Source organism: Podarcis muralis, chromosome 16, assembly GCF_964188315.1.
Source record: "Podarcis muralis chromosome 16, rPodMur119.hap1.1, whole genome shotgun sequence".
Taxonomy (NCBI): Eukaryota; Metazoa; Chordata; class Lepidosauria; order Squamata; family Lacertidae; genus Podarcis; species Podarcis muralis.
The window spans coordinates 9112905-9126991 of record NC_135670.1 but is presented as its reverse complement, the minus strand read 5'-3'; the positions used below and the strand labels follow the sequence as shown (position 1 = coordinate 9126991).

Here is a 14087-nt window from a genome sequence, read left to right as displayed (position 1 = left end):
CCAGAAATTCATTCCGATTGTGCTGATAAAATATAACTGATGGAATTCTACAGGTTGGGACGTTAGTGTGTGAAAACAGTCCAGATCTAAGGATCTCCGAGTGGTGGAGATGTCAGGCGCCATCCTAGCGCCCAAACATCTTCACTTGGTCGCAAGTGGTTCATTTGCACCTGGCACCTAGCTAATTCTGAACGCTTGTCTCAAACAGCCGGGCTGGAAAAGGGAGACTGTAAGAAAAACCCTAAGAGACCAGGGATATGGGGCAGGAAATTTTCTGGAAAACCTTCCAGCCTTCTCTGGGGGAATTCTTTCTGTTTCATAAGTCCATTGATAACAATAGATGCCAACTGCAGATTCTGTGTTAGGCGAGGCTGGCAGTTTCAACGGAGGTGACTGCTTTGTACAGAGACAGACCATTTATCCTTTCAGGCAGAGGGATATTCCCAGCCCTACCTGGAGATGCCTGGGATTGAACCTGAGGCCTCCTGTATGCAAAGCAGGAGCTTTGCCTCTGAGTTACAGGCCTTCCTCACGACTTTAGCATTGTAAAAGTAAAAGGAACATACTCTTTAGGGCAGGGCTGGGGAACTGGGTCCAGCTGGCAAATCAGATCTTTACCTCTGCACATACCTGCAGAGCCACCCTCCTGTCAATCACCTGAGAACAACAACCTTCATAATCCATGGCCACTGGTCACGCTTGCTGGGGCTGATGGGAGTTGTAGTTCCATAACACCCAGAGGGCCAAAGTTTCCCCATACCTGCTCTAGCTGGCGTCAGAAAATGTTTTGATGCAAACTGAAAAAAACTCTCTGAATTGAATTTTCCTAATATGTGCATGGCAAACTTTCCCAGTTCAGAATTTTCTGAAAAAGCCACATCGTTTGTAAAAGATCCACTGCCTGGCAGGGCTGGACAACACATGGGAAGTGGAGGCAAAATACTCCAGTGGCTCCACCCTTGGCAGGGATGGGTAGTGGGCCTACAACTTCCAGGGGTGATGCGATTTGGAGTTCAGCGACATCTGGAGCACCAAGGCTGCAGGATCCATCCCCCTATGGGACAGCTGCATATTCCTCCATTGCAGGGGGTTGGACTAGATGATCCTCAGGGTCCCTTCCAACTCTGCGATTCTATAATCTGAACTTTTAAGGGAACAGGACATGGAGAAGCCTACCTTCTCCCAAGTCAAGACCCCTTGGTGTTTCTAGCTAGGTACAGTGGTACCTCGGGTTAAGTACTTAATTTGTTCCAGAGGTCCGTTCTTAACCTGAAACTGTTCTTAACCTGAAGCACCACTTTAGGTAATGGGGCCTCCCGCTGCCGCTGCGCAATTTCTGTTCTCATCCTGAAGCAAAGTTCTTAACCCAAGGTACTATTTCAGGGTTAGCAGAGTCTGTAACCTGAAGCGTCTGTAACCTGAAGCGTATGTAACCCGAGGTACCACTGTATTCTGTACACTGACCAGCAGCTCTCCAGGTTTTCAGACAGGTGTTATTTCTCCATCTTGCATGCCAGGGACTGAACCTGGGGATTTTCATGTGTGTATCAGATTTGCCACCGAGCTACGGTTTTTCTCCTTGAAATAGCGCAGGGTCCTAGTCCTCATGGTTCTGAATGGTTTATAGGAAGCATACTATTGGTCTGTCTGGTTTATAGGAAGCATACTATTGGTCCGTCTAGCTCAGCGTTGTTTACCCTGACTGGTAGCAGCTCTCCAGAGTTTGACAAATGTCTTTCCTCCCCCTTTGTAAAGATTCTGGAGCTTGGACCTGAGACCTTCTCTGTGCAAAGCAAGCTCTTTACCGCTGTGCTTCTATCCGCGACACCCTTTTCTCTGGTCCTTTAACTGCCTTCCACCGAACTTTGCAAAAAGAAAAAAAGAAAAAAAGAAAGACTAATCCTTCTACCAGGTACATCAAGGCCAGTGGGAGTTCCTTCTCCCTGGTTGGGTTGGTCACCTGGGGGACGTCTAAGAACAAAGGAATGTCTGAACTGCGACTGGGTTATGGGGCTTGTCTTGTTCCTGCCCAGAGAGGGCTGGCTGATATCTCAGATTTCAGGGCTTGTAAAATCAGGATGGCCTGCAAAGGAGGAGGGGGGAGAGAAATGAAGAACCAGAAACAGTTTTAAGTTAGGGAAACCTCCTTTTCTCTCTTCTAGGAAGAGGAGGAGCGATTCCTGAAGGGGTGAGGCTGTAGTTTCTTCTCTCGTGTTTGCTCTTGCTTTCCGAGATGGGGGTTAGAAAAGTGTGTGTGTCCAGGCCAGCAGGACAATTTGCTTTCTCCATTCCCAATCCGTCTGTGCGAGGGATCGCCACCCTTTCGTAAGTCAGCCGCCCGGGAGGAAGAACTCCTTCCTGGCTTTGCCGGAAGGGAGAAAGAGAGCGCCATGTCTCCCTGCACCGGCCTCCATTCGGAAGGGAGTGTGCTTGGCCTCTGCAGAAGCCGCAGCCCGCAATGGCACTCTCAGGCCGGGGTGTGGGGTTGCTGTTTCCCACATCCTTATTTCCGCAAAAGGTTGACACCTCTGCAGCTGAGTTGGAGAGCCAAAGTTTATATATGCCGCTAAACCAGAAAGTAAGCTTTGGAATGCCCCGAGTCTTACATGTCTGGGGATATGCCATAGGAACACAGAAAGCTGCCTTATACTGAGTTAGACCACTGTGTAGGGTTTTGGGGCAGTGTCTCCTATCAGCCCTGCTTGGAGATGGCAAGGATTGAACCCAGGGCTTTCTGCATGCAATGCTGGAGCTCAGCCACTGAGCCACGGCCCTTCCCTTCGTTGCTCTGAGTGCAGCGATCAACACCGAGACTTGAACCCATGGCAGCAGAACTTCCCTACTGACTTATTAGTTATTGCATTTTCTACCCGGCCTACAGTGGTATCTCGGGTTACATATGCTTCAGGTTACATACGCTTCAGGTTACAGACTCCGCTAACCCAGAAATAGTGCTTCAGGTTAAGAACTTTGCTTCAGGATGAGAACAGAAATCGTGCTTCAGCGGCACGGCAGCAGCAGGAGGCCCCATTAGCTAAAGTGGTGCTTCAGGTTAAGAACAGTTTCAGGTTAAGTACGGACCTCCAGAACGAATCAAGTACTGTATTTTTCGCTCTATAAGACGCACCAGACCACAAGACGCACCTAGTTTTTGGAGGAGGAAAACAAGAAAAAAAATATTCTGAATCCCAGAAGCCGGAACAGCAAGAGGGATCGCTGCGCAGTGAAAGCAGCAATCCCTCTTGCTGTTCTGGCTTCTGGGATAGCTGCGCAGCCTGCATTCGCTCCATAAGACACACACACATTTCCCCTTACTTTTTAGGAGGGGAAACGTGAGTCTTATAGAGCAAAAAATACGGTACTTAACCTGAGGTACCACTGTACTTCTCCAAGAAGCTCCATGGTTCTCCCCATCCTCAGTCAAAGAAAAATAGGATTGTAGAGTCGGAAGGGGCCCTGTGGGTCATCCCCACACAACAACCCTGTGAGGTAGGCTAGGCTGAGAGGCAGTGACGGGCCAGGGCCACACCCCATGAGGATTCGAACCCTGGTCTCTCCCAGGTCCTAGTCCGACACTCTAACCGCTACACCACTCTGCTTCTCTGGGCAAATTGTTCATGCAGTTTTTTCGCTCCTTTTAATGCCGCAAGTCCATTTGGTCAAGCGTTCTGCTTTCGTGAAAATCCCCCAGTCATGTGATGGGGCGAGCATCTCTCACCCCTGTTTGTCCCCCTGCAACTGGCATTCTGGGGTAGACTTCCTTTGAACATGTGGGCTCCACGAATCCATGGAACCCACCCTCCCTCCTCAAAAGCTTTATAAGCTATTGGGAGCCGGCACTGGGCACCCGGCTCTGCCTTCCCTCCTGTTTTCAGGCCTCCCTGGCTTGCTCCCCCCACTAGACAGCTCATTAATCACAGCCTGTTTACTGCTGACTTTCTCTAGCCTGCTGCGTTTTCCTGCTCCTCCTCTGAGCTCCCCTTATCTGGTCGCCTCCCGCCCTAATCTCTCCCATCAGCCAGGCTCCATGCCTGGGGCGAGGTTAGGGCCCCAGATAGAAAGGCTTGCTTGCTTCCAGCAGCAACACCAGGAAGTTCAAATCCTGTTTGTTTGCCTCCCGCACAAGCATATCTTGGACTCTGCATTCTTCCTTTGGAGGTTACTGGGGAGGGGACTTTGCCACCATATCAGCCCAAGGCTGTGGGAATGTCTATGAGGTGTGTGTGTGTGTGTGTGTGTGTGTGTGTGTGTGTGTGTGTATTACACACATACACTCACTTTATTCATTTTGAAAAACCAGAAAATGTACAACAGTGTAGGCTAGGAACTTCCCAAAATGCTTAGTTTATCAAATACAATAATCACATTTATCAGATTATAATTGCAGCCTTTACAGTGCTGCCTCGCAAGACGAAATTAATCCGTTTCGTGAGTCTCTTCGTCTTGCGTTTTTTTCGTCTTGCGAAGCACGGCTATTAGCAGCTTAGCGGCTATTAACGGCTTAGCGGCTATTAACGGCTTAGCGGCTGTAAGAAAAAGGAAACAAACTCGCAAGAACTCTCAAGACGTTTCGTCTTGCGAAGCAAGCCCATAGGGAAATTCGTCTTGCGGAACGACTCAAAAAACGGAAAACCCTTTCGTCTAGCGAGTTTTTCGTCTTGCGAGGCATTCGTCTTGCGGGGCACCACTGTATAACCGTAATCATAATAATTTATTAGTTATATGCTAACTAATCTGACTCGGTTGCCCCAGCCACTCTGGGCAGCTCCCAACAAAAACAGTAAAGCGCGACACAACATCACGCACCAAAAACTTCCCTGAACAGGGCTGCCTTCAGGTAGCCTCTTCTCTGAAAGACTCTTCTCTGGTTGACACACTGACCCACAACAGAACAGTAGACGCAACCCACAGCGCCGCATCTGCACATGTGCGGGTTGCGATTTGGTGCTTCTGGGTTCGGTATTTCCGGGTTCGGCGCTGTGCGCAACCCGAAATCGCACAACCTGAAGCGTCTGTAACCCGAGGTATGACTGCACTCAGTTCTGGGCTGCATGGATAAACAGCATCTTGTGTGGGAAGGCTGCTGTCCGCACGATACATTTAAAGCAGTGTCATACCCCTTTAAAAAGTCGTGGCTTTCCTGCAAAGCATCCTGGGAACTGCAGTTAGGAGACCCCTGTTCCCCTTGCAGAACCACCGTTCCCAAAATGGTTCAGCCCTCCTCCCCTGGGAAGTATGGGAGCTGCAGCTCTGGGATGCGAGGGAGTAGGGGGTCTCAGCACCCTTAAACTACAGCTCCCAGGATTCTTTGGGGGGAAATGGCGACTGTTCAAAGGCATATGACGCTGCTTTAAAGGTATAGCGCAGGGGTCTGCAACCCGCGGCTCCGGAGCCGCATGTGGCTCTTTTACACCTTTGCCGCGGCTCCGGGGCGGATACTAGCGAGGGGAGGAGGCGCATTGTGCGCCCGACACTCCCCACTGTGGCGGGCGCTGTACTGGCTGTGACGTCGCATGGGGGCGGTGCGTGCGTTAGTCACGCACCATCCCGACGTCACCTTCCCGCCCGCCCGCTACATTGTAAGGGGCATGTACGCTGGTCACTGCATTGAAAGGGGGCATGTACGCTGGTCACTGTTTTGAAGGGGAGTGAAGAACACACACACATAAAAAGGTAACTTGTTAATTTAACATTTATTTCTATGAGGAGGAGTAATTCTGAGGGGTCAAACAAAGAAATAATAAAAAAGTGACAAAGATATTTTTATAATGACGAGTTTTGCGGCTTCCAGTTTTTTTCCTTCGGAAACGGGTCCAAGTGGCTCTTTTTGTCTTAAAGGTTGCAGACCCCGGTATAGCGTGTATGGGGCCTCAGTCCAGCTGTTCAAGCTCCTCTCTAGCGCCTGAAATTTCAGCAGGCGGCCATGAGGACTAGGCACTTGAGGAAGGATGGGGTAAGGTGGGGGGGTTAGAAGTTTCCTGGGGAGCTGAATCTGCCACCTGTACATTTCCTGGGGAGCTGAATCTGCCACCTGTACAGTATTCTGTTCTCCCATGAACCTCTCCTGATATACACCCCCAGCAATGCTGCCTTTTGGGTTTTGGCTTAAAAAAGCTTTCCAAGGCAGCTTTGAGCAGGGTTGGGAGCAGAGACATCTCCCTGATGACATCTGCTCTGCAATACTGTCCCATGGACACCCCCAAACCTCCTGAGCCTGCACAGAGCAGTTTCCTGCTTCTTTCATGTGAGCGTTTCCCAGCGTTCCCTGATTCCCAGACCCCACCCCACCCCGCTTTCCAGCATATGCCATGGCTCGGACTGTCCTGGCTAATTCCCTCTTTGTCACTGAACCGCAGGTCTCATTCCCAAGAAGAGGGGCCCTCCGGCATCTGCCTGTGATGGAGTACACGGTAAGGCCGGCTGCCTCTCCCCTTCCTGGGTGTGGTGGAGGGCTGGCTGGCTGCTACGGTGGCAGGTCAGCCCTCTGTGTCCCCTCCCTTCCCTCTACTTCCCGGTGGCGTTGATCGTGGTCTCTCTTCATTCATTCATTTTATTTCCTTTTCCACACATGAGGGGGGCGGGGCGGGGGAATCACACTCGAAAAGGCTTGCAGCAGAGAAAGCAGGGGTGCATTTCAAAATCAACCCTGGGAAAACAATTTCATACCAACATAATAAAGCAACAACTCAACAGCAAATATCACAGCCCGCAAAACAATAGCAGCATTTCGATACTATACAGTGGTACCTCTGGATACGAACGGGATCCTTTCCGGAGCCCTGTTCGTATCCTGAAGTAAACAGAACACGCGACTGCACATGCATGGGTCGTGTTTCACTGCTTCCGCACATGCGCGTGACATCATTTTGAGCGTCAGCGCATGCGCGAGTGGCGAAACCCGGAAGTAACGCACTCCATTACTTCCAGGTTGTCAGGGAGCGCAACCAGAAAATACTTAACTTGAAGCTACTTTAACCCAAGGTATGACTGTAGTTATAACCAAGTTACATTCACAGCATTCAGAAATAGCAAGGGAGCTTGACAGTCTCACCTTGGTCCTAGGAACACCTCACCTGTGAAGTTGCTCGCTGTCGGTCCCCTGCAGCAACTTGCAAGCAGTGTTAGAAACGCAGATATACAAGCTAGGTGCCAAATGGCTCCTTAAACCAAGGTTGCAGTCACCAAAATGGAATGTCTAGTTGCCATTTTGGGGCAAGACGGGTCTAAAATCTTATTTTTCAGATGACTGACTAACTGTGATTGATTCTCAGTTAAACATCTGGCTAGTCCGGATGACAACCTTCAGTTTGGTTAAGAGCTTTGAGAACTTAGAAGCCCCTTGGTCCAGGGACAGTCCACATATATATTGGCCTATTCTGGGGTTGTTGTTGTTTTTAAATTAATCTTTATTGGTTTAAAATCAACACATACACACAAAGAACATTTAGGGGGGAAAGCAAAGAAGAAAACAAAAATAAAACAGACAAAGAAACAGCACAATTATACAAAAGAAAAAAATATACAATACACATTGGCCCATTCTGACCTCTCTTTCTTAATGGCGGCACGGACCATTCATAATGTAGGGATATTCTTCACAACTGGGAGCAGGGCAGAGGGGTGGGGTAAGTGAAGCCAAGCTACAATAATTAATTATAACGTTTTTCACTGCTCGTGCTCAGGCTGCACAGAAAAAGCATTTTGGTTCCCGATATTCTTTGCGATTGTGCAGATAAAATATAACTGATAGAATTCTACAGGATGAGGTATTAGCGTGTAAAAAAAGTCCTGATCCAAAGATCTCCAGGCTTGCACCTCCAGATGGTGGAGGCAACAGGTGCCATCCTGGCACCCAGGCATCTTCGCTTGGTTGCAAGTGGCCAATAGCCAGCTGCAAAATGCGCATGGCGCATTTCAAACACGGCTTCCAAAGCTGGAAATAGTCCCTTCCCCCTGCATGATTCTGCTCCTCCTCTGATCAGGGGATATGGCAGCATACAAGCTTTTCTAGGCTGCTGGGAGTTGTAGTTCAGCAGCGCCCGGAGGGCCAAAGGTTCCCTGCGCCTCACGCATGTTATCAAGGGAGACGGCAAGGCATGAATCTAGGGAGGCGGGAGCCTGTGACCTTTCTGATGCTCAGCGCATGTTATCCTGACCTAATAGGGCAGAAACGAAATGGAAATTTATAACTGGGGCAGAAACGAAATGGAAATTTATAACTGGGGCAAAGGCCCTAACCCAGTCACAAACTGAAAGTGGGTTGCGAAGGTTGCGCAAACGGGTTGCAGGCTTTGCAAGTAAACCCCAAATTATTACTGCATGTGATCTTTAAGGGGCACGATGAGCACCCCTTACAACTCTTTGTTTCGTTGGTGAATTGTAATGCTGTTGTTGACTGCCTTTATTGTGGCCCGGACCACCAGAAAAAAACAGCGCTCCCTTGATTCTTTGCTGGCTTCCAATGCTCTGCACTGCAGCGACCCCACCTTGTGGCTAAATGAGAACATTGCTGCTCAGCCCTGAACAAAGGAAGACATGTATGGGTGTGAATTTCACAGGGACTAGCATCCTGCTGCCTGAGATTTGGCAGGTGGTTTCCAGAATGAATATGTGAACCCCATCCCGTGCAGTTGTCCTCTCTCCCAGTTCTCCCTCTTCTTCAAGGCCTTCTTCTTCCTCCTCTCCAAGACTGATAGCTCAGTTGGTTAAAGCTTGGTGGTGATAATGCCAAGGTTGCAAGTTCGATCCCCGTATGGGTCGACTGCATATTTCTGCACTGCAAGGGGTTGGACTAGATCAGTGTTTCCCAACCTTGGGCCTCCAGCTGTTTTTGAACTACAATTCCCATCATCCCTGACCACTGGTCTTGCTAGCTAGGGATGATGGGAGTTGTAGTCCAAAAACAGCTGGAGGCCCAAGGTTGGGAAACACTGGACTAGATGATCCTCAGGGTCCCTTCCAACTCAACAAATCTATGATCTCTGCTTTCTGCCCCCTGCGACCTCCTCCGTCCTTCCCACCCACCTTGCATTTTAAAACCCGCCTGCTCACATTTCCGTCGGCACTCTGATTAGACCACAGGTCGACCAGTCGGACCACGCTGGCTGTTCAGTCTCACTCGTTATTGCTTACACTGACCGGCAGGGTTTCAAACGGCAAGTTTCCCACCTGGAGATCTTGCGGGTGGATCCCAGGACCTTTTGCACCCGAAGCTGCAGTCCATCTCCTAGTAACAGAAGTTCCTAGCCCTCATGGTTCGGAAAAAGCAGAGGTCCCGGGCTCTAAGGAAGTCAGATTATCCTCCACCAAAGCCAGGGCCTTCTCAGTGATGGCTCCGACCTGGTGGAACACTCTGTCCCATGAGACCAGGGCCCTGCAGGATTTAACTTCCTTCCGCAGGGCCTGTAAGACAGAGCTATTCTGCCTGGCTTTCAATTTGAACTTAGCCTGATCTTTTATTCCCCTTCCCTCCCCCTCCCCTTTTTATGAAGATTACCCGCTCTGAGATCCCACAGCTAATTCTCCCCTGGTCTCCTCGCTGGCCCAAATAGGACTAATTTAGCCAGCTAGCCCTGGTGATCATCTTAATGTTTATTGGATGGATCCCCCCCCCCCAAAAAAAATTGATTTTTGATTGTTATTCATGTTTTATACTGTCTTTTATGCTGTTTTTGTTGCATCAATTAAGTGTTTTAAATTTGTTGTTAGCCGCCCTGTCCCGGTTTTCTGAACCGGGAAGGTTGGGGTATAAATAAAAATTTATTTATTTATTTATGATTTAAACGGCAGCAACTCTCTGGGGTTCTGGGCAGGAGACACCCTGAAGAAGTGAACCTGCGATTTTCTGCACCCAGAGCTGGTGCTCTAACCACTGAGCGCTTGCCCTTCCCCCCTTAGCCTTATGGTAGGAGATCCCCCCCTCCAGGAAAACTTCATCCCCGGACAAGAAACCACCTAGAAGGGCCAGGCTGCTGCGGAAATGGCTGCTCTTTCCGCCCCTTCCCAAAGCCCCTATAGGAACAAGGCCCAGAGGGGCCTCCCGCACAGGGTGTGCTTTCCTGTCTCCCCCGGCCCCCAGGGTCCTTGAACTGGGGCTGAGAGGCCAAAGGCACATCCGTTCGGGGAGGGAGAGCATTATTCAACCTTCCCTCCTCCTTCCGCTTCTTCCCTCTTTCAGGTCTTTGGGGTCTCATGATCCTGCCGCCCTCTTTCTTTCGGAGGAAGGAGCCCACGGGTGAAACTCTGCCTCCTTCCTCCCTTTGAAAGCTTCCTTTTTTTATTTATTTAAAGGAACCGGTTCCAGTTCACAGTCCAACATGTTTAAAAGAAAAGGAACTTCCACCCCCCAACCCCCCAGTTAATGTTTGTCCCTTTGCAGAACGAACCGGATCAGTTCGTGTTCCGTTTGCTGGGGGGGGAAAGGCCAACCAAAATTATCAAAGGGGGGGAGGAATTAATGTTAGAGATGAGGAGACAGATGGTGATTCAATTTATGCATGGCACAGAGAAAGGGGATTGAGCAAATGTTTTCCCTCCCTTTCTTATAACGCTCAAACTCTCAGGGATGTCCAATGAAGCTGAAAGTTGGATGGTTCAGCGCAGATAAAGTACTTCTTCCTGCAGCGTGTTATTAAACTACAGAATTCCTTTCCACAAGAGGCAGGGATGGCCAGCAGCTTGAACCCTGGCCTCTCCCCCTGATCAAAGGCTTAAAAAATTTAAACACACACACACACACACTGGTATAAGAATGGTTTAATTTCTTTTTCCTGACAGTTTTGAACTTTCATCTTAAAGGCCCAAATCATATATACAGTGGTACCTCTGGATGCGAACGGGATCCGTTCCGGAGCCCTGTTCGCATCCTGAAGCGAACGCAACCTGCGTCCGTGCGTTGGCACGGGTCACGATTTGCCATTTCCGTGAATGCGCATGACGTCATTTTGGGCGTGAGTGGCGAAACCCGAAAAGGCTTAACCTGAAGCGACTTCAACCCGAGGTATGACTGTGTGTGTGTGTGTGTGTATACAGTGGTACCTCGGGTTAAGTACTTAATTCGTTCTGGAGGCCCGTACTTAACCTGAAACTGTTCTTAACCTGAAGCACCACTTTAGCTAACGGGGCCTCCTGCTGCCGCTGTGCCGCCAGAGCACGATTTCTGTTCTCATCCTGAAGCAAAGTTCTTAACCTGAAGAACTATTTCTGGGTTAGCAGAGTCTGTAACCTGAAGCGTATGTAACCCGAGGTACCACTGTATATAGACACACACACACACACACACACACACACACATGGTAAGAAATGAACTAGAAATTGTTCCAGGCTTTGCCCCCAAATGGACTTAGTCAGTTCCCCCAGCGATTTGGTGAACTTCACCCAAGCGTCGCCTCCTCTTCCACCTGGGCTTACGAAATACCGGCACCTAGCGTGTATCTCTGTCTTTCTAACACTGTGACCGGCCTGATCCCGCAGCCAGGCTCGTCTTCTTAGAGGACTAGACAAATTCAGGGAGGATAAGGCTCTCGGTGGCTGCTGGCCAGGATGGCTACATCCTCCCTCCGTGATCAGAAGTGATATGAATGGCAGCTGCTGGCCTTTGCAAGTGGGGAGAGTGGCTGTTGCGCTCAGGTTCAGCTTGCCGGCTTCTAAAGGAAGTATCTGTTTGGCCACTGGGAAGGCTGGGCTAGAAAGGCCTTTGGCCTGATCCAGGTGGGCTTTTCTTTTGTTCCCATGAGTGGCAGGGAGGGAAGGAGGGCTCTTACCTGTGGACTTCCTGGAGGAATCTGATTGGCTCCTGTCAGAACAGAATGCTGGGTTCCAGCGGGCCTTTGAGCTGATACCAGGAGCCAGGCTTTTCTGATGTTCTTCCATACATAGCAGCATTGTTGATCATAGGCCATGCTGGCTGATGGGAGTTGTAGTCTTAACATCTGAACGGCACAAACTCAGAAAATCATAGAACTGTAAAGTTGCAAGGGACCCAAAGGGCCATCCACTCCAACCTCACCCTGCAAAACAACAACTTGGCCAAGGCTGGTTTATACCTTCCTCCTGGATTGAGGGAATTCAGTGCTTAATTATGGGATTAAAAACCAGGATTTTTAAAAAGTGCAGTTTGACTCCGATTGTGGGCTAGGAGCTCGCAAACCTTTGTCTAACGGCTAATCTTGTTATCGGATCCCGCCCCCCATTTTTATTGTGAGGATTTGTAGAGGTGATTTCGAGGTGAAGAATTGCTTTGTGTGGCTGGAATCGTCGTGATGAAGGGAACGCTCTAGCACTAAGAGACCGAGGCTGCAAGCGGAACCCGCCTTTATCTGGGAGGAAGCCCCCTTGGATTCGGCGGGACTTGCTTCTGAGTAGGCCTAGGTGGGGCAGCAGCCCGAGTTGTGTGTGAAGCCTGACTCTCCTTTCGAATCTTGCTTCTTGCATATTACTTGGACAAAGCCTTCCTTCGCCTCTCTCTCTCTTTCTTTCTCTGTCCTGGTGCGAGGAAATTAACAGTGGCCTACCTTGCGGGACGCGGGTGGCGCTGTGGGTTAAACCACAGAGCCTCGGGCTTGCTGATCAGAAGGTCAGCGGTTCGAATCCCCGCGATGGGGTGAGCTCCCGTTCCTCGGTCCCTGCTCCTGCCAACCTAGCAGTTCGAAAGCACGCCAGTGCAAGTAGATAAATAGGTACCGCTCTGGCGGGAAGGTAAACGGCGTTTCCGTGCGCTGCTCTGGTTTGCCAGAAGCAGCTTAGTCATGCTGGTCATATTATCCGGAAGCTGGACGCCGGCTCCCTCGGCCAATAAAGCGAGATGAGCGCCGCAACCCCGGAGTCGGCCACGACAGGACCTAATGGTCAGGGGTCCCTTTACCTTTACCTTTACCTTGCAGGGTATAGTGTCAACTTTTATATCCTAAAGCGTTAACTAAGAAAGAGGGAGGGTGGGTTCCTCTATGCCATAAAGAACTGCAAAACCAGAGGTGTTGTTAAGTCAGGAGTGTGGATTCAGATGCGGAGTGGCCCCTATTGGATCGGGACCCACCTTGCTGTGCAACCGGTCCCCATTCTCTCCTCTTCACCCCCTGCTCTTGCTGCCTGTGTCCTGCCTCCCCCCTCTCCCCCCTGCGCTCTTCCCACACACACCCCTCCAGCCTAGCTGCCGGAAAAACCTCCCTTCGCTTCCCTGTGCAACCACTGACCTTGATTTTCACAAGTGTTTGTGTGCTGCCGCTCCGGCTCTTTCCCCCCACAAGGCCCCTCCTCCCTCCCTCCGCATTTTATTATACAGATGCCTTGTCTTCCTTTCTGCACATTGGGGGGGGGGGTGCAGAAGCCAAGCTCTTGTGAGTCAGCACTGCCCTAGCATTGGCAGTGGGGGCTTGGCCTCTCTCTCTTTCTCTCTCTCATTCCACCGCACCCCCCCTACCCGCCCGCGCCCGCGCCCGCCTCTTCCCCAGAACGGGAGCCGCAGTCACTTAGAGCCCAGCAGAGATTGCGAGCAGGATGCGGTAGCAATTAGCGTCTCTCTGCTCTGGAAGAAGCAGCAGCAGCAGCGACTGCAGCCGGGAAGAGGGGAGAGGAGGAGGTGTGGGGAGAAGAGCCGAGGTCGGGGCTGCCTGCTGGCTCCCGAAAGCAAGGGGGACTCGGATTCCGCCTTCGCCCCTTTGACCAGCCGGGTGCAGGGGGGCCAACACCCGTTTCCCCTCCTCTTCGGCTCCCGGCGTGTTCCCAGACCTCCATCTCTCCGAGGGAGGCAGGCCGGCGTTTGCCCACTGATTGACACGTGGGCTCCCGTGACTTCACAGAGGAGCCTTGTTCGCGTTCCTGGCAGACCCTGCGGCCGCGCCACCTCTCCGGTCCCTGCCAAGCTGGGCCCAGCTGGAAGGCGCTCCGGGGCCTCCCTGCTCTTGGATAATAATTTTTCTCCTTTTCAAATACATCTATATACATTGCGCATCCGTTCAGCGGAGCGGCAGGCGAGCTCGAGACCAGAGCATCCACCGTTCTGGACGTTGTCGGCCACTTTCTACATCTCAGCTGTCTTTTTTTCCTCTCTCTCCTGGGCTGTGTGAGACCTGCTGGCAGGGCCTGGGGTG

The 14087-nt window shown here is 50.8% G+C and overlaps 1 protein-coding gene and 1 long non-coding RNA gene across 5 annotated transcripts in view; both read left to right on the top strand.

The window, feature by feature from the left end:
* The window catches only part of LOC144325793 (uncharacterized), a 273530-nt gene that overhangs the window by 191988 nt on the left and 67455 nt on the right, over window positions 1-14087 (top strand). The gene's annotated exons all lie outside the window — the stretch shown is intronic.
* The window catches only part of SHC1 (SHC adaptor protein 1), a 50413-nt gene that overhangs the window by 6240 nt on the left and 30086 nt on the right, over window positions 1-14087 (top strand). The window contains exons 1-2 of one of the 4 annotated variants that reach the window (XM_028709032.2): window positions 2208-2325; window positions 6357-6410. The exons of 2 other annotated variants lie outside the window; for them this stretch is intronic. In XM_028709032.2, coding sequence (XP_028564865.1) covers window positions 6399-6410 — 12 coding nt within the window. In that variant the 5' untranslated portion in view covers window positions 2208-2325; window positions 6357-6398. Of the gene's footprint in view, window positions 1-2207; window positions 2326-6356; window positions 6411-14087 lie in introns of those variants that run through there. One more of the 4 variants, XM_028709031.2, reaches the window with a different exon arrangement.